The 23652-nt window shown below is 43.0% G+C and overlaps 2 protein-coding genes across 7 annotated transcripts in view; one reads left to right on the forward strand and one right to left on the reverse strand.

Annotated features, from left to right (window-relative positions):
* Positions 1-8724, forward strand: part of ntm (neurotrimin) — a 164494-nt gene extending 155770 nt beyond the window's left edge. For 2 of the 5 annotated variants that reach the window (XR_009770198.1, XR_009770197.1), the window contains 2 exons: positions 297-1713; positions 2402-2483. Coding sequence is in view for 2 of the 5 variants with exons in the window: in XM_061702517.1 (XP_061558501.1) it covers positions 2402-2502 (101 nt within the window). In the remaining 3 variants the exon portion in view is untranslated. Of the gene's footprint in view, positions 1-296; positions 1714-2401; positions 8030-8064 lie in introns of those variants that run through there. The other 3 variants (XR_009770199.1, XM_061702517.1, XM_061702518.1) reach the window with 3 other exon arrangements.
* An 11339-nt stretch (positions 8725-20063) lies between these two features.
* opcml (opioid binding protein/cell adhesion molecule-like) overlaps positions 20064-23652 on the reverse strand; it is a 263748-nt gene continuing 260159 nt past the window's right edge. For both annotated transcript variants that reach the window (XM_061703111.1, XM_061703112.1), the window contains exon 7: positions 20064-23011. In XM_061703111.1, coding sequence (XP_061559095.1) covers positions 22908-23011 — 104 coding nt within the window. In that variant the 3' untranslated portion in view covers positions 20064-22907. The remainder of the gene's footprint in view (positions 23012-23652) is intronic.

Consider the following 23652-nt stretch of genomic DNA (forward strand, 5'->3'; position numbering starts at 1 on the left):
CACAGCAAGGGTTCAACAAAGTCACGAATCATAAACGCATGCTACAGTCTGCAGGCTATAATCTATACCGGTACTCCGGTTCCAAAACCTTTGTGGGTCATCTCTGTACTTCATTGCAAAATCCAGTCAGGCCTTCTGATTCTTTTTGCTGATGAGTGGTTTGCATCTTGTGGTATGGGCTGAATATTTCTTCTCTCAAAGTCTTCCTTGAACAGTGGCTGGTGATACCTTTACCCCTGTCCTGTGGAGGTTGGCAGTGATGTATCTGACTCTTGTCTTTTGGTGTATCTTCACAGCTCTCACAATGTTTCTGTCATCAACTGCTGTTGATACCCTTGGCCGACCTGTTCGATGTCTGTTGCTCAGTGGACCATTAGTTTCTTTCTTTTTCAGGACATTCCAAATTGTTGTATTGGAATGTCATACAATTTTCCCTCTTCTCTCAGCTTCAAAATGGCTTGCTTTTCTCCCATAAACAGCTTTCTGGTCTTCATGTTTGCTTAACAGCAAATGCAGTTTTCACAGGCGAAACCCAAATCCCAAAACAAGCACGAGCTAATGTTTAAGCAATTAATCTAAAAGGCAACACCTGAGCTACTATAAACACCCATCAGTCACATGTCCAATACTTTTGCTCACTTGAAAAGTGCGTGGGTTCAAACAAAAGATGCCTGTCCTGAGTTGTTCCAAGTCGGCCTGGAATGGACTGGCCCCTGCGACCCTGTCCCTGATTATACTGCTCCTTTGTGGCCAAGGCATGCACACCAGAAAGAGCTGCACATTGAATAAATAAAATAATGATGCACTGTTCAATTCTTTACATTCTATTTAAAACTGTAATTATTGTATGTTTTCATAAAATACAATATTGTAAAGTGCTATTTTTTGTTTTTAAAAAACACGTAACACATTTTTTTGGGTGTTTTATGGGGGGCTGGAACAGATTAATGGCATTTCCATTCATTTCAATGGGGAGAGATGATTTCACGTAACGAATGAAACTCGGATGTCAAGACACCATTGTACATGACAACCAATAATTTTGCTCATTTTGCTCAGCATTTAAGTATGCTGTTGCTGATCCCAGAAACCATCAATGAATGTTGCAGTCTTTTTTGTATAATGTATGTAAATGTTTTTGATAACTAACAAATGCCCATCCCCCCAAAAAAATAAACATTTCGCTCGACACCACTATTGCTGATGTATTCCTCTAGTAGTATGAGTTTGAGCACTCATTTATGTGTCTTAGTAACCAGAGCCCAGAAGGCAGTGAGGTGGCACTATTTTTGTGTTCTTCAAAAGTGTTTCTTTTTCCGATATGTTGCTGTGTTTGATTTGTTCCCCTCTTTGTCGTGGTAATTGAACCTACTAGCGCAACACTTTTCCGAGGTTAGTATTCTACATGGACGTGCAGTCCTTAAAGCATGACAGATGCTGCTATTTTCACTAACGTCAGTTGTAGGCTTTTTGATTCAGCTTTGCTTCAATAAATAAACATATGTGTGTTTTTATTTATGTGTTGACACCTCTTGCAACAACCAGCACTCTTGTTGATCAGGAAACTAAAAACTCCAGATAATGTGTAAATATTTGTGAAAATGGTTAGTGTCAGGTGTTATTCTTACTGTGTGTCATCTTTCTCCTTTTCACAATAAACCGTCTCTTTGTGACATGACTTCCTTTTGATTTTTGCATGCTCTCTATTCCATTGTAAGTATTTATCATTTTGAAAACCTTCATCCTTGTTGTTGTGTGTTTGTTTGTGCAATACACAGTAAAACGTGTGTGTTTGTGTTTGTGTGTGTGTGTATGTGTGCATGCGTGGGTGCTTGCGTGTCTGTCTGTCTGTGTGTCTGTATGTGTGTCTGTCTGTCTTGGGGCAGTGTGGGGTCAGACGAGTTGTTGGGTGCGTTAATGTGCATGAGTTTATCTCTATTCTCCATGCTTAATAGCCCTTCAGTGACCATGAACTAAGTTTAATGTATTTACAGTACCTTAACCAAAATAGCTGATAAATATTAAGCATAGTAGTTGTGAGAAAGAAGACACTAAAAAAAGCTATTTTTAGTTACTTGTGTTGAGAATACAATTTGTATTATCTATGAATGATTTCATTTTCTGCATGCCGAAAAACTGTTTTATTTGTGAATGTGAATTGTATGTTATTAAAATAGTGGAAACAGAATTTCACATATTTTTATTGTAAATACAAACGCAAGACATTTTGGGTGTGTGTTGAAATGAATGCACAATTTTAAGCTTTGGACTACTTAAATCACAGTTGTCTTAAAGTCATACATTGTGCCATACGAGAATAGTATCAATATATTATTTTGGACAGTTTTGGACAAACGTTTTTTTTTTTTTTTACTCTCTTTTTGTCCCATCTGTCTGTCAGGACCGAGAGCAGTACAGGATGGCAGTGGATCCACACTGGGCGTGCAATTAGACATCTGCCTCCTCTTCATAGTGTTTCTGCCCTTTCTGCTCAAATTTTGAAAAAGGAATGGATTTTACCAAGATTTGTGTGTATGTATGTTTAATTATTATTATTATTATTATTATTATTAATTCTTAAATCTGCAAACATATGGGTCATTTTCATATGAATTGATCAATAACAGTAAAGACAATTTCTTTTTGAAAATTAATTGTACTGATATGAGTATTTGAATAATGCGCAGACATCAAAAGGTCTTGTCTCTCAGAAAAACTAATTATGGTAAATCAATATTTTTCCAACTTTTAATGCCAAAATGCCTTTACTGTTAGGTGTCCGAAATGAAGTTTCATGATTTTCAACATGTTTTCCGAATGAAGATGTTCATTACATTTTTGGAAATATAGGATTTTTCTCCCATTGCTGAATATGCCTTTTCCATGAAAACTAACACAAGTGTATCTTAGTGACTTCAGAGTTTCTGATTTGGTTCTTTTATAAACGGTCCTTCTTTGTCACTCAAGCTGTCTTTACTGTTAATGCCAGTGGAAAGAGCCTCATTATGTTGTTGCAATACACCAAAGGGATCTGTGAGCTGAAGTGCCAGAATGAGGCAGCCATTTTGCATTCACACAATAGCAGACAGCAAAATAAAAGGTGTTATTTCTGAGATGTGAATGTATAAAATAAACGTATGAATTTGTGAAAGGGTCAGAGCTATTGCCAGTCTTTACCGTAATTACGACAAGACTGTAATGAGTTTAATGAGTAGTTAGGATAATTTATTTTTTTTTCCAAGTTTGAAGGGCAACATGTAAATTGCAACTCACATGATTTTTTTTTGAAGATGTTTATGTCTTTACCGTTATGCACTTTTGTCTTTTGAAAATGGGACTTAAAGCATGAAAAGAACAAGGCAATATAAAACATTTTTACAAAATTAGATATGTCTTTACCATTATTGATCAAATTATATGGTAATGACTCATATACTGATGCACAGCAGCCCACAAAGTTGCTCTGTTATGATGTTTTCCCATATAATACATGTCATATAATTTTGTGTAGCTTGTTTTTCTTTTGATATTATTTATTTTAAAAATGTTTTGCATTTAACTGTATTTTCTCACAACCATCCATCCATCCGTTTTCTACCGCTTATCCGAGGTCGGGTCGCGGGGGCAGTAGCTGTAGCAGGGACGCCCAGCCACTTCATCCAGCTCTTCTGGGGGGATCCCGAGGCGTTCCCAGGCTAGCCGAAGGATGTAGTCTCTCCAGTGTGTCCTGGGTCGTCCCCGGGGTCTCCTCCCGGTGGGACGTGCCCGGAACACCTCACCAAGGAGACTCCCGGGGGGCATCCAAATCAGATGCCCCAGCCACCTCATCTGGCTCCTCTCGATGTGGAGGAGCAGCGGCTCTACTCCAAGATCCTCCCGGATCACCGAGCTTCTCACCCTATCTCTAAGGGAGAGCCCGGACACCCTGCGGAGGAAACTCATTTCGGCTGCTTATATCCGGGATCTTGTTCTTTCGGTCACGACCCACAGCTCGTCAGCATAGGTGAGGGTAGGGTCATAGATCGACCGGTAAATCGAGAGCTTCGCCTTTCGGCTTAGCTCCTTCTTCACCACAACGGATCGATACAAAGTCCGCATCACTGCAGACGCTGCACTGATCCGCCTGTCGATCTCCCATTCCATTCGTCCCTCACTCACACGCACAACAAGACCCCAAGATACTTGAACTCCTCCACTTGGGGTAGGATCTCATCCCAACCTGGAGAGGGCACGCCACCCTTTTCCGACTGAGGACCATGGTCTCAGATTTGGAGGTGCTGATTCTCATCCCAGCCGCTTCACACTCGGCTGTGAACCGCTCCAGTGACAGTTGGAGGTCACGGCTTGATGAAGCCAACAGAACCACATCATCTGTAAAAAGCAGAGATGCAATACTGAGGCCACCAAACCGGAACCCCTCTACGCCTCGGCTGTGCCTAGAAATTCTGTCCATAAAAGTTATGAACAGAATCGGTGACAAAGGGCAGCCTTGGCGTAGTCCAACCTTCACTGGAAACGAGTCCGACTTAGTGCCGGATATGCGGACCAAACTCTGACTCCGTTCGTACAGGGACTGAACAGTGGTTTTAACCACCTCGGTGTCCTCCACCCCAGAGATAGGAGAGCCTGCCTCAGAGACCCCAGACTCTGCTCCCTCATGGGAAGGCATGTCGGGAAAATTAAGGAGGTCTTTGAAGTATTCTCCCCACCGGCTCACGTCCCGTGTCAAGGTCAGCAGCGCCCCAACCCCACTATACACAGTGTTGATGGTGCACTGCTTCCCCCTCCTGAGACGCCGGATGGTGGACCAGAACTTCCTCGAAGCCGTCCGGAAGTCTTTCTCCATGGCCTCACCGAACTCCTCCCATGAGTTTTAGCTTCAGCGACCACCAAAGCTGCATTCCGCTTGGCTCACAACCCTTCAGAAGAAATGTTATAAAATACTGTCTGATATTCACATTGACTGTGAATTAAATTTAACTACATTTATTATTCATATCGGCGGCATGGTGGACGACTGGTTAGAGCATCTGCCTCACAGTTCTGAGGTCCGGGGTTCAATCCCCGGCCCCGCCTAGTGTGGAGTTTGCATCTTCTCCCCGTGCCTGTGTGGGTTTTCTCTGGGCACTCCGGTTTCTTCCCACATCCCAAAAACATGCATGATAGGTTGATTGAAGACTCGAAATTGCCCGTAGGTGTGAATGTGAGTGCGAATGGTTGTTTGTTTCTATGTACCCTGCGATTAGCTGGCAACCAGTTCAGGGTGTACCCCGCCTCCTGCCCGATGATAGCTGGGATTGGCCCCAGCACACCTGCGACCCTTGTGAGGATAAGCGGCTCAGAAAATGGATGGTTGGATATTATTCATATCAAATCCGGGAAGAGTAATATTTAAAGTAAGTGTTCAAAGTGAATCTTAAATACCTCAAGGTCAACGAGAGACGAGAGATAAGTGGAATGTCTTTAAGGTAGCCTGCAGCTGAAAGTTTGATGATAATTTTTTAAAAGTAAAATAATTATCGTTCTGTGTCGTTATGGAAACATTTTTGTGATATTTGCTATGCTCATGTTTTCATTGTATTTATTTTTTTAAATCAGGTTAAGTCTAAAATATGTTTGAGAGGGAAATTGTAATTATTTCGGCAAATATCCGGGTTTTTGTCTCATCTTTGTTGTTTCTTTTGTTTTTGCTAACAAGGACACTTACTGTATCAATAAAAATGGTGTCAAATGTAATTATACTTGATAATGATGTAGTTAAAAAGAGAAGGAGACTGCTTTTTTAATCCTCATGGCTTTACAATGTAACTCATTAAAATTTGCTGATTGTTTGAACATACTGTACATACACATGGCTATTTTGGGATTGAATCGCAAATCACCCAAAGAATTTACAGTTTATAAGACATTCATCTCTACCGACATATAATTGTCCTTTTCATTAAACATGCCATTTGTCAACATGCTGTCTTCGGTATTTATATGGCTATATTTGAAATGGAAAAAGAAATTCACCTTAACACAAATATTTACATTATAATTTGTATCCTGTATTGGAAAGAAAGTTGATATGAACAGTATTCAAGTTATTTTAATTATTAGAGAGTGACTGGATATCTGAACCACTCATCAAATCTGACTTGTGTCATCCTCAAAATAGGATGGAAATATATTACCAATGGCATTTTGAGCAGCGCTATAGTCTTATATTTTGAATGGGGTGGATTTTTTTTTTCTGCAAAAATTCAAAGCTCGTTTACAATACTACAGCAACAAATTAAAGCAACTCAGTGTTGTTTAATGTTTTGTTGCCAAACATTGCAGACCAACAATATTGTACTTCTGCAGGTGCAAGAAAATAAACTGTGTGGAGTGGCCCAGTCAGAGACCTGACCTCAAACTGATTTAGATGCTGTATTGAATGGTGAGCGGTCCAGGGTGTGTCCCACTTCTCACCAAAAGTTAGCTGGTACAGGCTCGAGTTACAAGATGGATGGATGAATGGAAATACAGGGTTTTTGTCAGATAGTGAACGTTGTAATATCATTGTCATTTGTAAACAAATTAGTACTCAAAGAATAAAATGTGTTGCTTTTTGAGGATGGCGTAGGTATTCCTTTTCAGAACTGAAATGTGGTTTAAAGATGAGACCAAAGGGGGTTGTTGTGTAGGATTATGCAAAAATTGAAGCGATACAATGTCATCACCTTAAAGCATGCATCTTGTGCCCTGTGAGTTTGGTCTTTCATCTCTATCCTTTCTTTTTACAGCGACAAGGAAGCATATTTACATGGGTTATGTGGGTTGGTATGATATATGCTGTGTCTTGTATTTATAATAATATTATCCTAAATTCCTTTTGGTCTTTGGCATTTCAGCTCCAAAAGAGCATTTGCCTTGCATTCATACAATTTCTTAAATAAATTTTTAATGAAAAGGATAGCTGGATAAATGATGTATTCAATGAGAGGGGCCATAGGGGTCGGGTGGAGTGTGAGCTGGGCGGTGGCCGAAGGCAGGGACCTTGGCGATCCGATCCCTACAGAAGCTGGCACAAGGGATGTGGAATGTCACCTCTCTTGCAGGGAAGGAGCACGAGCTGGTGTGCGAGGTCGAGAAGTTCCGACTTGATATAGTCGTGCTCGCCTCCACACACAGCTTGGGCTCTGGTACCAGTCCTCTTGAGAGGGGTTGGACTCTCTTCCACTCTGGAGTTGCCCACTGTGAGAGGCGCCAAGCAGGTGTGGGTATACTTATTACCCCCTGGCTTGGCGCCTGTACATTGGGGTTCACCCCGGTGGACGAGAGGTTAGCCTCCCTCCGCCTTCGGGTGGGGGGACGGGTCCTGGCTGTTGTTTGTGCCTATGCACTCCTTTTTGGAGTCCTGAGAGGGGGTGCTGGAGAGCACTCCCGCTGGGCACTCCATCGTTCTGCTGGGGGACTTCAGTGCTCACGTGGGCAATGACAGTGAGACCTGGAAGGGTGTAATTGGGAGGAACGCCCCCCACCATCCACCCCCACCCCCCGATTAGAACCTGACATAGAGTACGAGTGGACCATGTTCCGCGCCTCCATTGCTGAGGCGACCGACCAGAGCTGTGGCTGTAAGGTGGTCGGTGCCTGTCGTGGCGGAAATCCCCAAACACGTTGGTGGACACCAACCGTGAGGGATGCCGTCAAACTGAAGAAGGAGTCCTATCGGCTTTTTTGGCCTGTGGGGCTCCTGAGGCAGCTAATGGGTACCGGCTGGCCAAGCGGAATGCAGCTTCGGTGGTTGCTGAAGCAAAAACCCGGGCATGGGAGGAGTTCGGTGAGGCCATGGAAAAAGACTTCCGGGTGGCTTCGGGAAATTCTGGTCCAGCATCCGGCATCTCAGGAGGTGGAAGCAGTGCCCCATCAACAGTGTGTATAGTAGGGATGGGGCGCTGCTGACCTCGACTCGGTACGGTCAGTGGGGAGAATACTTTGAAGACCTCCTCAATGCCACCGACACGCCTTCCCATGAGGAAGCAGAGTCCGGGGTCTCTGAGGCGGGCTCTCCTATCGCTGGTTGAGGTCACCGAGGTGGTTAAAAAGCTCCTCGGTGGCAAGGCCCCGGGGTTGGATGAGATTCGCCCGGAGTTCCTGAAGGCTCTGGATGTTGTGGGGCTGTCCTGGTTGGCACGCCTCTGCAACATCGCGTGGACATCAGTGAAGTGCCTCTAGGGTGGTGGTCCCCTTTTTTAAGAAAGGGGACCGGAGGGTGTGTTCCAACAACAGGGGGATCAGCCTCCCTGGTAAGGTCTATTCAGGGGTGCTGGAGAGGAGGGTCCGTCGGGAAGTAGAATCTCAGATTCAGGAGGAGCAGTCTGGTTTTCTTCCTGGCCGTGGAACAGTGGACCAGCTCTACACCCTCGGCAGGGTCCTCAAGGTTGCATGGAAGTTCGCCCAACCAGTCTACATGTGTTTTGTGGACTTGGAGAAGCGGTTCGACCATGTCCCTCAGGGAGTCCTGTGGGGGATGCTTCGTGAGTATGGGGCACCGAACCCCCTGATACGGGTTGTTCGGTACCTGTACGACCGGTGTCAGAGTTTGGTCCACATTGCCAGCAGTAAGTCGGACTCGTTTCCGGTGGGGGTTGGACTCCTCCAAGGCTGCCCTTTGTCACCGATTCTGTTCATAACTTTTATGAGCAGAATTTCTAGGCGCAGCCGAAGGGTAGCCGAAGGGTAGAGGGGGTCCGGTTTGGTGGCCTCAGTATTGCATCTCTGCTTTTTGGAGATGATATGGTTCTGTTGGCTTCATCAGTGACCGTGATCTCCAACTCTCACTGGAGTGGTTCACAGCCGAGTGTGAAGCCACTCGCATGAGAATCAGCACCTCCAAATCTGAGACTATGGTCCTCGGTCGGAAAAGGGTGACGTACCCTCTCCAGGTCGGGGATGAGATCCTGCCCCAAGTGGAGGAGTTCAAGTATCGTGGGGTCTTGTTCACGAGTGAGGGAAGAATGGAACGAGAGATCGAGCGATGCAGACTTTGTATCGGTCCGTTGTGGTAAAGAAAGAGCTAAGCCGAAAGGCGAAGCTCTCAATTTACCAGTTGATCTATGTTCCTACCCTCACCTATGGTCACGAGCTGTGGGTCGTGACCGAAAGAACAAGATACAAGCGGCCAAAATGAGTTTCCTCCGCAGGGTGTCCGGGCTCTCCCTTAGAGATAGGGTCAGAAGCTCGGTCCTCTGGGAGGAGCTTAGAGTACAGCCTCCACATTGAGAGGAGCCAGATGAGGTGGCTGGTGCATCTGATGCCTCCTGGACGCCTCCCTGGTGAGCTGTTCCCGGGAGGAGACCCTGGGGACGACCCAGGACATACTGGAGAGACTACGTCTTTCGGCTGGCCTGGGAACGCCTCAGGATCGCCCCCGGAAGAGATGGATGAAGTCGCTGGGGAGAGGGAAGTCTGGGTGTCCCTGCTAAAGCTATGGATGGAAGCTCTGGACTCGTTGCTGTAGGTCAGGGTTCACCAACACGGTGCACCTGGTAGCCCCCAAGATCCCATGAGTTACCCGCATGGGTGTTCTAAAATTACCTCATCAGTGATCGGACATTGTGATTTCCTAGTCTTCACATACTTCAGATGAATATCATTAATTATTCATAATAACATAATTAATATGAGTATTCATATTTTGAACACATTTGTTAATTTAGCAGTGTGCATCAAACTGATAACCCTTTGCATTTGCAGTTTCAAAAAGGTTGGTGACGACTGCTGTAGGCAATAAAAGGATTGTGCAAAAAAACATGAGATCTAAAATTAAACGGATGTGAAACCAACAAGGCCATCAGAGAAACTTATTTGGGTAATCATCTGCTGCAAAAGACAGACCAGTCATGATTTCTTGTCACACCAAAGACAGAAATGACAGGAATACTCATTCTAGATTCATCGCTGACACTGTTTGAAAATGACAAGGTATTTATTCACTCTTGCCTCAAAGTATGGCAGAACTGATCTCACTTCTTATATGCAAAGCCATTTACCACAATCTTATTCCTATTTAAGTTAATCTAAAGTTATCCCACTGCTCAAGATCTTATCTATGGGTTATTGTGATTATTTGTGTCAGCATGGACAGCTTTCTGATCACTAAAAACAGATGGAGCCAGACATGTAACAATATGCCACAAATCATTTTCCACAAAGTCACACACACCTAGTAATTCTTCTCCTGAGATGAGGCAGTTAATTGCATGTTTTATTAATGCTTACACTTTATAAGACAAGCAATAAAGAATATAGAAAGGCTGTGTAACTTATGTATGCTTTGATTACCTTTGTTAAAATCACAACACTCATCATCACCAACATGACTGATTCATTTGTGTGTACTGAATGTATTGTCAGAATAAAGACTTTCTTTTGTATTTCTTTGTTTCTTTCTCCTTTATTGTATATTAGCCTCCCAGGTTAATTTTTTTTTAGTCCAAGATGTATTGTCGGGGAATATCGACACTATCTGACTTTTTTTCCCCTGTTTACGATGATTCACCTATTGTACTACAATGAAGAGCTACTACCTTTTTGCCTTTAACATGGAGCTGGCCGACATACGTTCAACAAAGAATGCATCTAAAGTGAAGAAAGTGAAAGAAATGCCTGAATAAGAGGAAGCGTTTCCTTCCATTGATTATTATGGGGAATGTGAAGTTACAGTGAACCCTCATTTATTGCGGGGATTATGTTCCAGAAAGTTCATGCAATAAATGAAATTGGCGAAGTAGCGACCAATTAGTTATCGTATTGATATATAAATTTACAAGTTTCATATATGTAATTCAATGCCAATAGGTGAAGCTTTAAAGGGATGCAGGTATTTAAGTTGTCCACTTGAGGTCACCATTAGGCAGGGTTACTACACAAGTATGGAAAGTAAGGAATTTGATTTAATAAATTCCCAGGTCTGGAAAAGTATGGAAACTGTTGTATGAGACACATCTCAATATTTCCAAGTCTGTTGCAACAGCTCTATTTTCTAAAACTAAAAATTATGAATATCTAAAAAAATATATAAATCGATAAAAAAAAATTTAAGGCGCTTGGAAGCACAGCTTTTGTGTGAGAGCACAGAGTAACCATGGACTTGGTGAATACTCGATTCTCATAAAATTCCATCGACTTGAGACGAAGGATGTACATTATCAGCTGATAGTCATGTCAAATACATGCACAGCACCCTTAGCCATTAGAATATACCAGCAAACATAGCAACTTGACACAGTCAGGTTTTCTGTTAAGTAAATGAAGTACTCTGAGGACAAAAACATTGCACATTTAAAACATTAATGAGTGATTTAATCATTTAGTTTTTTGGTGATTTCAACACAGTCACTGATGGTGTTGTGGTGCACTCGCCTGACTTTGGTGCAGGCAGCGTGGGATCAGTTCCCACTCAGTGACGGTGCGAATGGTTGTCCGTGTCTATATGTGCCCTGTGACTGACTGGCGACCAGTTCAAGGTGTAGTCCGCCTTTCGCCCGAAGTCAGCTGGGATAGGCTCCAGCGCCCCGCGACCCTAACCAGGATAAGCGGTGTTGACAATGGATGGATGGATGGATGGTGATTTCAACACATTTGGTGACTGGGATCCTGCTGAGTAATTGAGGGGGAAATTAAGAGACCAAATTGACACAAAGAGTTAACTCATAAGATTTAAATCAACTCGAAAACAAGAAGGATGAAATCAACGTGAAGAAAACATCTACTTGTTTGCACAAAACCTACACTGTTTAAAGTTAACAGTCCATCCATCCCAGTTGACCATTCCCTAGTTTCCCCTCCCCCTGAGGTTAAGAGTCATCCTCGACAGAACACTTTCTTTCCATTCTCATATCAATAACAGAACCCGGTCAGCTTACTTCCACCTATGCAACATCAACCAAGTCCGCCCCTCCCTGACCCCTGGTCTACAGTCTAGTCACCTGGCGTCTCCATCCATCCATCCATTTTCTGAGCCGTTTCTCCTCACTAGGGTCGGGCAGGAGGCGGGGTACACCCTGAACTGGTTGCCAGCCAATCGCAGGGCACATAGAAACAAACAACCATTCGCACTCACAGTCATGCCTACGGGCAATTTAGAGTCTCCAATTAATGCATGTTTTTGGGATGTGGTAGGAAACCGGAGTGCCTGGAGAAAACCCACGCAGGCACGGGGAGAACATGCAAACTCCACACAGGCGGGGGCGGGGATTGAACCCGGGTCCTCAGAACTGTGAGGGTGACGCTCTAACCAGTCGGCCACCGTGCCGCTTAAATTAGTTCATGAAGTCCCAAAATGAGATGTATGAAATAAAATAGTATAGAATTAAAAAAATAACTTGAATTGTCATTATTTTGTGCATACAGTATATAGAAATCTAACTAAACATTAAAGCCAAGCCAAATGAAAGCCCAGTTCAGCTCTGCTAAAAGGCTTATGTGTACAAAAATGCAAATGCAATGAAAATTAAAATGAATAAATTGTGTAAAGTCCTCATCGTGCAGTAATGAAGAGTATTTGGGATGGAAAGGGAGATCATATTGGTTCAGCAGTCGAACATCTTCCCGAAAGAAGCCATTCCTCAGCCTAGTGGTGCTACACCAGATGCTCCGCGGCTTTCTGCCTGAGGGGGTGGAGTGCTTAATGATGCAGAGAGCCCGCTTTCTGCATCTGCTGGTGAATATGTCTGCCGTGGTGGGAATCTTGCTCTCCATGATCGTTTGAGCAGCATTCACTACGCTCGGCAGTGCCTTCCTGCTGTGCTACACCGTGATGCTGGTGCTGAGGGGCACTATCCACCACACATCTGTCGAAGCTCCTCAGAGCGAGACTCCCTCGTCTGGCTCGCCACAGTTTCCTGAGGTAGTAAAGATACTGGTGTGCCTTCTTGAGCAGAAAGGAAGTGCCGCGACTCCACGTGAGGATCAAGGTTGTTATTGACCGGGGAACTTGGTGGTTTGATTCCATGCTCTCGGGGCATGGAATGTCACCTCTCTGGCAGGGAGGGAACCTGAGCTGGTGTGCAAGGTTGTTCCGACTAGATACAGTGGGTACGGAAAGTTTTCAGATCCCCTTAAAATTGTCACTCTTCGTTATATTGCAGCCATTTGTTAAAATCATTCAAGTTCATTTTTCCTCATTAATGTACACACAGCACCAGATATTGTCAGAAAAAAAATGTAATTGTTGAAATTTTTGCTGATTTCTTAAAAAAGAAAAACTGAAATATCACACAGGCATAAGAATTCCTCCACCAGTCGGGGCTTTATGGCTGAGTGGCCCGATGGAAGCCTCTCCTCAGTGCAAGACACATGAAAGCCCGCCTGGAGTTTGCTAAAAAAAACACCTGAAGGACTCCAAGATGGTGAGAAATAAGATTATCTGGTCTGATGAGACCAAGAGAGAAATTGTTGGCCTTAATTCTAAGTGGTATGGGTGGAGAAAACTAAGCACTGCTCACCACCTGTCCAATACAGTCCCAACAGTGAAGCATGGTGGTGGGAGCATCATGCTTTGGGTGTGTTTTTCAGCTGCAGGGACAGGGAGACTGGTTGCATCATTCCCAAACAGACTCATGGCTGTATTAGCTCAAAAGGGTGCTTCTCTTAAATTCTGAACAAAGGGTCTGAATACTTATGGCCGTATGATATTTCTGTTTTTCTTTTTTAATAAATCTGCAAAAATTTCAACAATTACGTTTTTTTTTTGTTAATATGGGGTGCTGTGTGTGCATTAATGAGGGGAAAAAATAACTTAAATGATTTTAACAAATGGCTGCAATATAACAAAGTGAAAAATTTAAGGGGGTCTGAAAACTTTCCCTACCCACTGTATAGTTGGACCCACCTCGACACAAAGCTCGGACTCTGGTACTAATCCTGTTGAGAGGGGTTGGACTCTATTCCACTCTAAAATTTCCCAGGTGATAGGCATGGACTGCACTTATATATTGCTTCATCTACACTATTGCAACTTTACAAAGCTTCACAGTCACCCATTTACACACATTTATACACTAATGGGCTGCTACCATTCAAAGCGCATAGGGCTAAAGACTGTTATGGCCACACACCCTCGGGAAGCTAGTGAAAAGCCCTCCTACAAACGACAAAGGCAGAAGACTCTTGATGCTATTGAGTTTGGATGTGAACAAGAAATTCCTGGAGTTGCAGCCTTGAATAAGAGCCAGATGGAGAAGATACTGTCGCTGACAAGACACTCTGTCAAAAAGGTTTACAATGTACCTGTACAACTGTACTAGTTGGCCAGAAACCATCTGACAAAGGAAATTAACATCGCCAAAAGAAGCTATGCAGATAGGCTGGAAAAACTGTTTTCTGCTAACGACTCTGCGCCAGTGTGGCAAGGCCTGAAAGCCTTCACCAATTACAAGACACCACAAGTTGTGTCTCTGTCTGAGAATTATGTTCGACTGCAGATTTGAAAAGGACACTTTTACACCCTACAACCACCCAACCAGTAATGAAGACATTCATTACCAACATTCATCCTACCTTTTACTCCTGATCCTGCTTTAACAATTCACAAACAGGACGTTAGACGGCTCTTCAAGCAACAAATGATCATGAAAGTCTGGATGCCGTGTCTCCCTCTTGCCTGAAAGTCTGCGCTGATCAGCTGGCTCCAGTATTCACTGAAATCGTCACTAGATCTTTGGAACTGCCTGAAGTCCCATCCTGCTTCAAAAGTTCCTCTATCATCCCAGTCCCCAACAAATCTGCAACTTTGGTACTGAATGACTACAGGCCTGTCACTCTAACATCTGTGGTCATGAGGTCCTTTGCATGTCTCTTATTGGACCACCTAAAGAGCATCACAGGACCCCTGCTGGACCCCCCGAAGTTTGCCTACCAAGCAAATAGGTCAATGGAGGATGCAATCAACATGGGGCTGCACTTCATCCTGAAACACCTCGATGGCGCAGGGACCTACGCCAGTGGTTCCCAACCTTTTTTGTCTTGTGTATATTCCCTGAACAATTTTGGCATAGCATGAGTACCTCCTTCATTCATATGTGTTGATGATTCTCCAAAAGTAGAACTTAACACACCTGATTATTGAATGAAAATCATTTTTCATTATCTCCGTAATTTGAACATTTCATTCACAACTGTCTTCTTTTTAACACAAACTAAACATAAAAATAAGAGCTGTTGCCTTGAAAGTATGTAAATAAATAAGAAATATGAAATTAAATAGAGTGAGTGAGTGAGTTTAAACTGAGAGCTACTTCATGAATACTGATTGATGCGAAGGGATACCGGTTTGATACACACATCTGAAAAGATATACAGTATATGGTGTCATTATTAATGATTTAATCTATGTGAAGACTCTGATCATTGTATTATTTCTCATAATATTTATCAACAATGATTATCAGTAATGGTATGAAACAGATAATTATCAACATGCAATACTTTATTTCTAGAAAAAAACACTTCTACAATATACCCATGAAATCACATCCCATCACTGGTGAGCTCTTTTTGAAACAGGCCCACGAGCTACTCATGCAGTCTTTGGGGGCCTCCGGTGCCCCCTGTTCTAAACGTAGAACTGCACTACAACACACCCAATTGTAAAACTAATGAGGTTTGCAGACCACACCACCCTGGTCAACACCTTTTCCAGCTCCCTTCGCACTCGTATTACAGCCTCCTACCACACCAGCACAAGGCATTTGTTCATGAGGTTCATCAGGTCCCAGGCTGGTAAGTCTTGTTGCTCTCCATCAAAAGGATTGCACAACTGGGAACTTGGTCCTTGCAACCCACCACGCGTCCAGACTGCTCCAATTCCAGTGGTAGACAGGAGGGCTGCTGCAGTGTCCCTCGTGCTGCGTCACTGCGTATGCTTCCTCATTCAGAAAACAAACCCTCAGATTGTAACAATCACTATTACAGCGTGATTGGTCGGTGCGCGTGCCAGCATGAGTGTCACATGACCGGGATGATGCATCGATGCACAGGTATTCTAAATATATATAAAAGGATACATTCTATCAATACAGTGGCACGTCAATAGAACGGACTAATAGAGGTGCGGGGTCGTCCGATATAGCCGATTGTTACAGTGAAGCACTTCATTTTCTTCGGCCATATGTACCCAAATTACTGTGCAATACAAAATTATTACATTATATGTTTTTTTTTCATGGCCTAAAACACCCAGTACAGTTCAAAGTTATTGTAAATCCATCCATCCATCCATCCATTTTCTTCCACTTATCCGAGGTCAGGTTGCGGGAGCAGCAGCTCAAGCAGGAAAGACCAGACTTCACTCACCCCAGCCACTTCGTCCAGGTCTTCTAGGGGGATCCCGAGATGTTCCAAGCCGGCCGGGAGACAAGGTCTCTCCAGCATGTCCACGGTCCTCCTCCTGGTGGGACGTGCCTGGAACACTTCACCAGGGAGGCGTCCGGGCGCCATCCTAACCAGATGCCTGACTCACCTCATCTGGGGCCTCTCGATGCGGAGGAGCAGCGCCTCAACACTGAACACCTACTGGATGACTGAGCTTGTCACCCTATCTCTAAGGGAGAGCCCGGACACCCTGTGGAGGAAACTAATTTTGGATTTCCCGTATCCGCGATCTTGTTCTTTCGGTCATGACTCACAGCTTGTGACCATAGGTGAGGGTAGGAACGTAGATCGACCGGTAAAGAGAGAGCTTTTCCTTTTGACTCAGCTCTTTCTTCACCATGACAGACCGATAGAGAGTCTGCATCACTGCAGACGCTGCACTGATCTGCCTGTCGATTTCCTACTCCATTCTTTCCTCATTCGTGAACAAGACCCCGAGATATTTGAACTCTTCCGTTTGGGGAAGAAAGAAGAAGAGAAGAATCCCCTTTTATTGTCATGAACATGCATGCATGCACACAAAATTTGTTCTCTGCATTTAACCCATCACAGTGAACACATACACATGTTAGTGGAACACACTGGAGCAGGGGGCAGCTGAAGCGCCCGGGGAGCATTTCGGGGTATCAGTGTCTTGCTCAAGGACACCACAGCCGTGAGTCCGGGGGGATGTTGGCAGATGGTCCAGTCGGGGTCTTGAACCTAGGTCCCCCACGGTGGCGGGCAATGATCTTAACCATTGGGCCACGGGTGACCTCTCTTTCCCAACCCGGAGAGGGCATTCCACCCTTTTCCGACTGAGGACCATGGCCTCAGATTTGGAGGCGCTGATTTTAATTTGCTCCAACGAGAGTTGAAGGTCACAGCTTGATGAAGCCACCAGAACCACATCATCTGCAAAAAGCAGAGATGCAATGCTGAGGCCATCAAACCGGACCCCCTCAACACCCTGGCTGAGCCTAGAAATTCTGTCCATAAAGGTAATGAACCGAATTGGTGACAAAGGGCAGCCTTGGCAGGAGTCCAACTCTCGCTAGAAAGGTATTTGACTTATTGCTGGTAATGTGGAGTCCAAGTCCACAAAACACATGTAGACTGGTTGGGCGAACTCCCATGCACTCACGAGGACACTTATGAGGGTGTAGAGCTGGTCCACTGTTACACTGCCAGGACAAAAACCACAAGGCTCCTCCTGAATCTGATAATCGACCTCCAGATGGACCCTGCTCTCCAAAACCCCTGAATATAGACCTTACCGGGGAGGCTGAGGAGTGTGATCCCCTGCAGTTGGAACATATCCTTCAGTCCCCCTTCATGAAAAGGGGGACCACCACGTTGGTCTGCAAATCCAGAGGCACTGTCCCCGATGTCCTCGCGATGTTACAGAGGTGAGTCAGCCAGGACAGCACTACAACATCCAGAGCCTTTAGAAACTCCGGGCGAATCTCATCCACCCCCGGGGCCTTGCTTTCATTCTGAGTGAATGAGTTTCATTCTTTCCACTTTTGTTTAGATAAACAAAACAAAAAAATGGAATCATGTATGCCACCAGCATGAATTCTCACTCCTATCTGTACATACAAGTTGCTGAAAACTCTTTTTGCGCACTACAAACAACCACTACACACCATATTATCCCCTTGTCACTAATGTTTGCTTTCTATGTTCAGTGTTTGTTCATTACCCTTCTATTTACCCTGGCTTTGTTCTACTTAAATATAGCATCTCTATCACTATCTCTAAATAACATTCATCAACACAATACCAAAAAATCTCCTGAAAACTGTCAACAAAGAATATATAGTAACCAATCTATTTAAAATTATTATACATGCACCCATTATATGTCACACTTAACTTTTGTGTCATGGAATGTCAATGGCATTCAATCACAGGCAAAAATAATTAAGATTATGGATTATATCACTACATTTAAAAAAGACCTCCTCCTATTACAAGAAACGCACTTTAATGAGTCAGAAGAAAAATGCCTCATTGACTGTAATTTCACTGAGGCTATCTCGGCCTTTTGTAACAGTAGACAGAGGAGATTTGAATGCACCACCCCACTCGGGGTGGGGGGCACTGATACACGGTGTAGGGTCAAAGACTGCCAGTCGGGGACCTGGCAGTCATAGTACCAGGGGGGAGGTGGGTTCTCACTTAGCTTCATGGGGGTGCTCCTGAGGCCGGGCGCCCCCGGGCTGGATGACTGCTTGGCATTGGCGCTCCCCTCTCATGAACTGCGGCTGCTCCCGGTGTGGGACGTGTCCCGTCTGCCGGGCTGCTCTCGGGTGGACTCCTGGGCCTGATCCCACCTCTCGATTTATTGGCTGGGATCCTCAGCCACCGCGGTGCAGGCACAGCAATTACAGAACACTTTTGTCGGTCATTGTGCACTTTTGTCGGTCATTGTGCATGCGAACCATCCCTTGTTGTTTGAGCCAAAGTGGACTTCATGGGAGATGACCAGTGTTGAAAATAAATGATAAAAAAGTGAGATTGAAATTTACCAAACTGCTTGTTGACAAGCCACAAAGCTTGAGAGAGAATGTCCTATGGACAGATGAGACAAAACTGGAATTGTTTGGCCAGGCAGGTCAACTCTATGTTCATAGATGCAAAAAATCAAGCATACCAAGAAAAGAAAAAACCTGTCCCTACTGTGAAACATGGAGGAGGCTCTGTTATGTTCTGGGGCTGCTTTGCTGCGTCTGGCACAGGTTGTTTTGAATCTGTGCAAGATACAATAAAATCTCAAGACGATTAAGGTATTCAAGAGAGAAATGTGCATCTGGAAAGCACCTTTCAAATCTGAGACAACTGGAGCAAAGTGGACAAAAATACCTGCTGAGGGGTGCTAAAGTGTCATTGAACTTTACAAAATTGTTTGATTTCAGTGATTGGCGCAAAAGGTTGTGCAACAAAATATTAAGGGTTCCATCATTTTTGTTGAGGCCTGTTTCATGAGTTTGTTTTTTAAAATAATTATCTTGAACCACAATTCAAAAGCAATGTCTGATTTTCATTGGTTAGCTTTCATGAAATGTTTATTTATTATTACTTTTGTCAGATTCAAGTTATTTCTGTGACCACTGTGGGGTTTTGTTCATCAAAAAGGGGGTACTAACATTTTTATCCATGTGTGTAGGAATAAGGATCCATATATATTATTCATTCATTCATTAATTTTCCATACCGCTTATCCTCACTAGGGTAGCGGGGGTGCTGGAGCCTATCCCAGCTGACTTTGGGCGAGAGGCGGGGAACCCCCTGAACTGGTCGCCAGTCAATCGCAGGGCACATTTCAGCAAACAACCATTCACACAAATGGGCAATTTTAGAGTTTTTTAAATTAACCTACCACGCATGTTTTGGGGATGTTTGCGGAAACCGGAGAACCTGGAGAAAACCCACGCAGGCACGGGAAGAACATGCAAACTACACACGAGGTCGGATTTGAACCCAGGTCCTTCACAACTGTGAGGCAGATGTCCATACAAATCCTCCACCGTGCCGCCTACTAAAGTCAATTAATAGTTGTCACTCAACAATTAATAGTTATAATTCAAGAAAACCAAAGATTGACAAGAAAAGAATGGCAGTATTAGAATAAATGAGTGGTAACCTGAGTTCACACTTGAACAGTTTATGGACAATTTTGCAATTTTCAATAAAATGATACAATGACAATATACCACAATAGTGACTATTGTAAGCAGAATCTGCAGCATTATTCATATTTAACAATTAAACCATAAAAGTGCTAATCCTTTGGAAATGACAACCCAAAAAAGTGCTATGCATTAACGATGATAATACACTACAGACTGTGAAAATAAACCTGAATTATTTATACTACAACAGAAAAAAGGGTTATTGTTCATGTTACCACACATAATACACTTTTAGTTAATGCCAGTGCTAGTCCTCGTTTGATGAGAAAAAAAAATATGACATCAATACTTCTCGTCAATACTGTCTTCAGCTATTTTGGATGAAAGGGGTCACATTCATCCCTAACTTTGTAGGCGTTTTGATCTTCACGGCCAGTGACAGTCTACAGCTGACTGATTCACCAACACTACAAGCATATCACATGATCACAAGAATAGCATTCCCACATACATCAGTTTCTTTCCCGTTGTTTTGTCATCGACACATTACGAAATTCAAGGTGCGCACATGAGTTAACTGGACAATATCATAACATTACTTAATGACTCACTTGTGCTGTACAATCTCATCAAACAAAAATCCTTTCAAGGCATAAAATGTGCTGTATTAAAATGTACCAAAATAAAACTTATATTATACATCCAAAATTGAGCACAGCATCTGCCATTTATCTTTGTCAAATAGGGTTAAAGGCATCTCATTTATTTAACTTGAAAGATCCACCATGTCGCTACATGGTACATTCGTTTTAAGGTTATTTGACCTCTCTGTTTGAAATGTTCTTGTTTGTGGCAAAAACAGCAACAAATGAAAACTGAAGCACATATATTTGACTTTTGTTGTGTATGTATTTGTATTTGCTTTTATTTTGCTTTGTTTTACTCTGATGTCAGCTGTCCATCCATCATCAATCCAATCTCTGTACTGTTTATCCTCACTCGGGTCACAGAGCCTATACTTGCTTACTTTGGGTAGGAGGTGGGTTACACCCTGAACTGCTCGCCAGCCAATTGCAGTGCACAAATAGAAAAATAACCATTAACACCTACAGACAATTTAAGAGTCTTCAATTAACCAACCATGCATGTTTTGGGAATATGGGAGGAAACCAGAGTCCCCGGAGAAAACCCAAATGTGAGGCGAATGTGCAAACCAATTGACCAACGTGCCACCCTTACCTGGATAACTAAATATTGAATAAATAAATAACGCTGAAATCTTTTGAGCAGCACGGTGGACAACTGGTTAGCACATCTATCTCAAAGTTCTAAGGACCAGGGTTCAAATCCGGCCTTGCCTGTGTGGAGTTTGCAAGTTCTCCCTGTGCCTGCGTGGGTTTTCTCCGGGTACTCCAGTTTCCTGCCACATCCCAAAAACATGCATGGTAGGTTATTTGAAGACTCTAAATTGCCCGTAGCTGTGAATCTGAGTGCGACTGGTTGTCTGCATATATGTGCCCTGCGATTGGCTGTCGACCAGTTCATGGTGTACCCCGCCTCTCACCCAAAGATAGCTGGGATAGGCTCCAGCACCGTAGTGAGGATATGCATTACGGAAAAACAATGGATGAACTATTTTGCCCTCTTAATACCCTAAAATAGATGTAAGGAAAACATCAGTAAAAACATTCTTAAGATACGTTAACCAAAAAAACCAAAAAATTTATCTCTCCAAAAGGTTTACCTTATATTTATGTGCTAACTTTGCTGTGCTATTTTTCTTCTCCAAACTACATTTTATAGATAGGACTGTGGGTAATTTTCATGTGACTGTTTGGCAATTATTTAAAACCTTAATGGACCCTTTTGAAAAATTCCCTTACTTGTTTTCTTGGTGGGTCCACAATCGAGTGACTGTAAAATCCATACATCCAGTATGAAAATCCAGTAACTTACATCATCAAATCATTGACCCACTCTCTTCTAAATTAAAACAAATCTGAATTTCTTCTGTTCGTTTTGCAGATTGCATAAGTGGGTTGTGACTGACAACATATAAAAGAAAAATGCACAAAAAGCAGAGCATCTACTCAAATTATACAACTCATACAAACTGAACACATGTGAAGTACTTTTAAACATGTTCAATTCATGCCCCAGCAGAGAAAAACACATAAGTCCTTTTGTATGAATATGCCATGAAACTGCTATGACACAGTGATTGAGTGGAGGCCAATCTTTCAATATTTATATACTGTACATAAACAAACAAAATCATAAATTGTTTTTCTTCTGTACTGATTTATACATTTACTACACTCTAATGTAAAATACAATTTGGATGCATTAAGTAATAGGACTTGCCTGAGAATTCATGATGTACTATGTGTTGTTCACTGCTTATCATGAAGAGTGTCTTATTCTATTTTGCATATACTGTAACTGTAAAAATACAGTCAGATTAAACTCAACAATCCATTTCCCTTTTATCACATACTTAAAAAAAGATCAACTGTATTGTACACATAAACATTACACATTGATAATCAAAATGTGCACTCCGATATTGGCAAGAAACAGTCAACCATCAACAGTTACATTTATTATTTTCTTTTTCCTTTTCACATACAAAATTATGGGGGATACACAAACTCAGGACTTTTAACAGCATATATTAGTATGCACGATTCCGATTTTTCCCTTCATTGGATTGATGCTGCTTTTCATAGAGAGAACAGACTCTAGGTTAAAATAAGAAAATACATTGAGAAAACTCAGAACAAAGGGTTAACCACTGGCACCTCTTGATTTTTATTCGTTTTACAAGGCAAAGAGTCTGTTCTTGTTGAATGTAGAGAGAAGCTTGCAGGTTGTGCCATTGCAACATCAGAACTTCAGCACCAGGTAGAGCAAGGTCATCATCAGCAAGGAGCATAAGGAGAAGTGGGACAAAACAGCTGCCCCATTGACGTCATGCATTGCGCCTGGTCCTGAGGGGGGAAAAGTGCAAAATGTCTATCATTGGGCTTAGCTCACTACACAATACTCAGATCATAACTTAGTGCTTAATAATCTTTGAATAAAATATACATCTCATTTGATAGTCAGTATGTCATAAAGAGTGTTGCCGGTAACGTGTTACTTTGTTTTACTTTGTGTTACACATTTTTGGTGCCTTTATAAAAAGAAGAAGAAGAAGAATCATCTTTTATTGTCATGAACATGCATGCATGCACACGAAATGTGTTCTCTGCATTTAACCCATCACAGTGAACACATACACATGTTAGTGGAACACACTGGCGCAGGGAGCAGCTGAAGCGCCCAGGGAGCATTCCAGGGTATCAGTGTCTTGCTCAAGGACACCACAGCCGAGAGTCCGGGGGATATTGGCGGATGGTCCAGTTGGGGCCTTGAACCTAGATCCCCCACGGTGGTAAGTGATGATTTTAACCATTGGGCCACAGCTGCCCAAAACTGGGTTAGGGTTATCACATCCCGAGCCAAGTAATAGATTACTCTTCAAACCATAGTAATCAGATTACAGTTACTCTTAAATTCTACTGGGTGTGACAGATCTGCATCAGTGATGTGACACATTTCAACCGAAATTTAACAGAAATAGACTATT

The sequence above is a fragment of the Phycodurus eques genome, chromosome 17, assembly GCF_024500275.1.
Source record: "Phycodurus eques isolate BA_2022a chromosome 17, UOR_Pequ_1.1, whole genome shotgun sequence".
Taxonomy (NCBI): domain Eukaryota; kingdom Metazoa; phylum Chordata; class Actinopteri; order Syngnathiformes; family Syngnathidae; genus Phycodurus; species Phycodurus eques.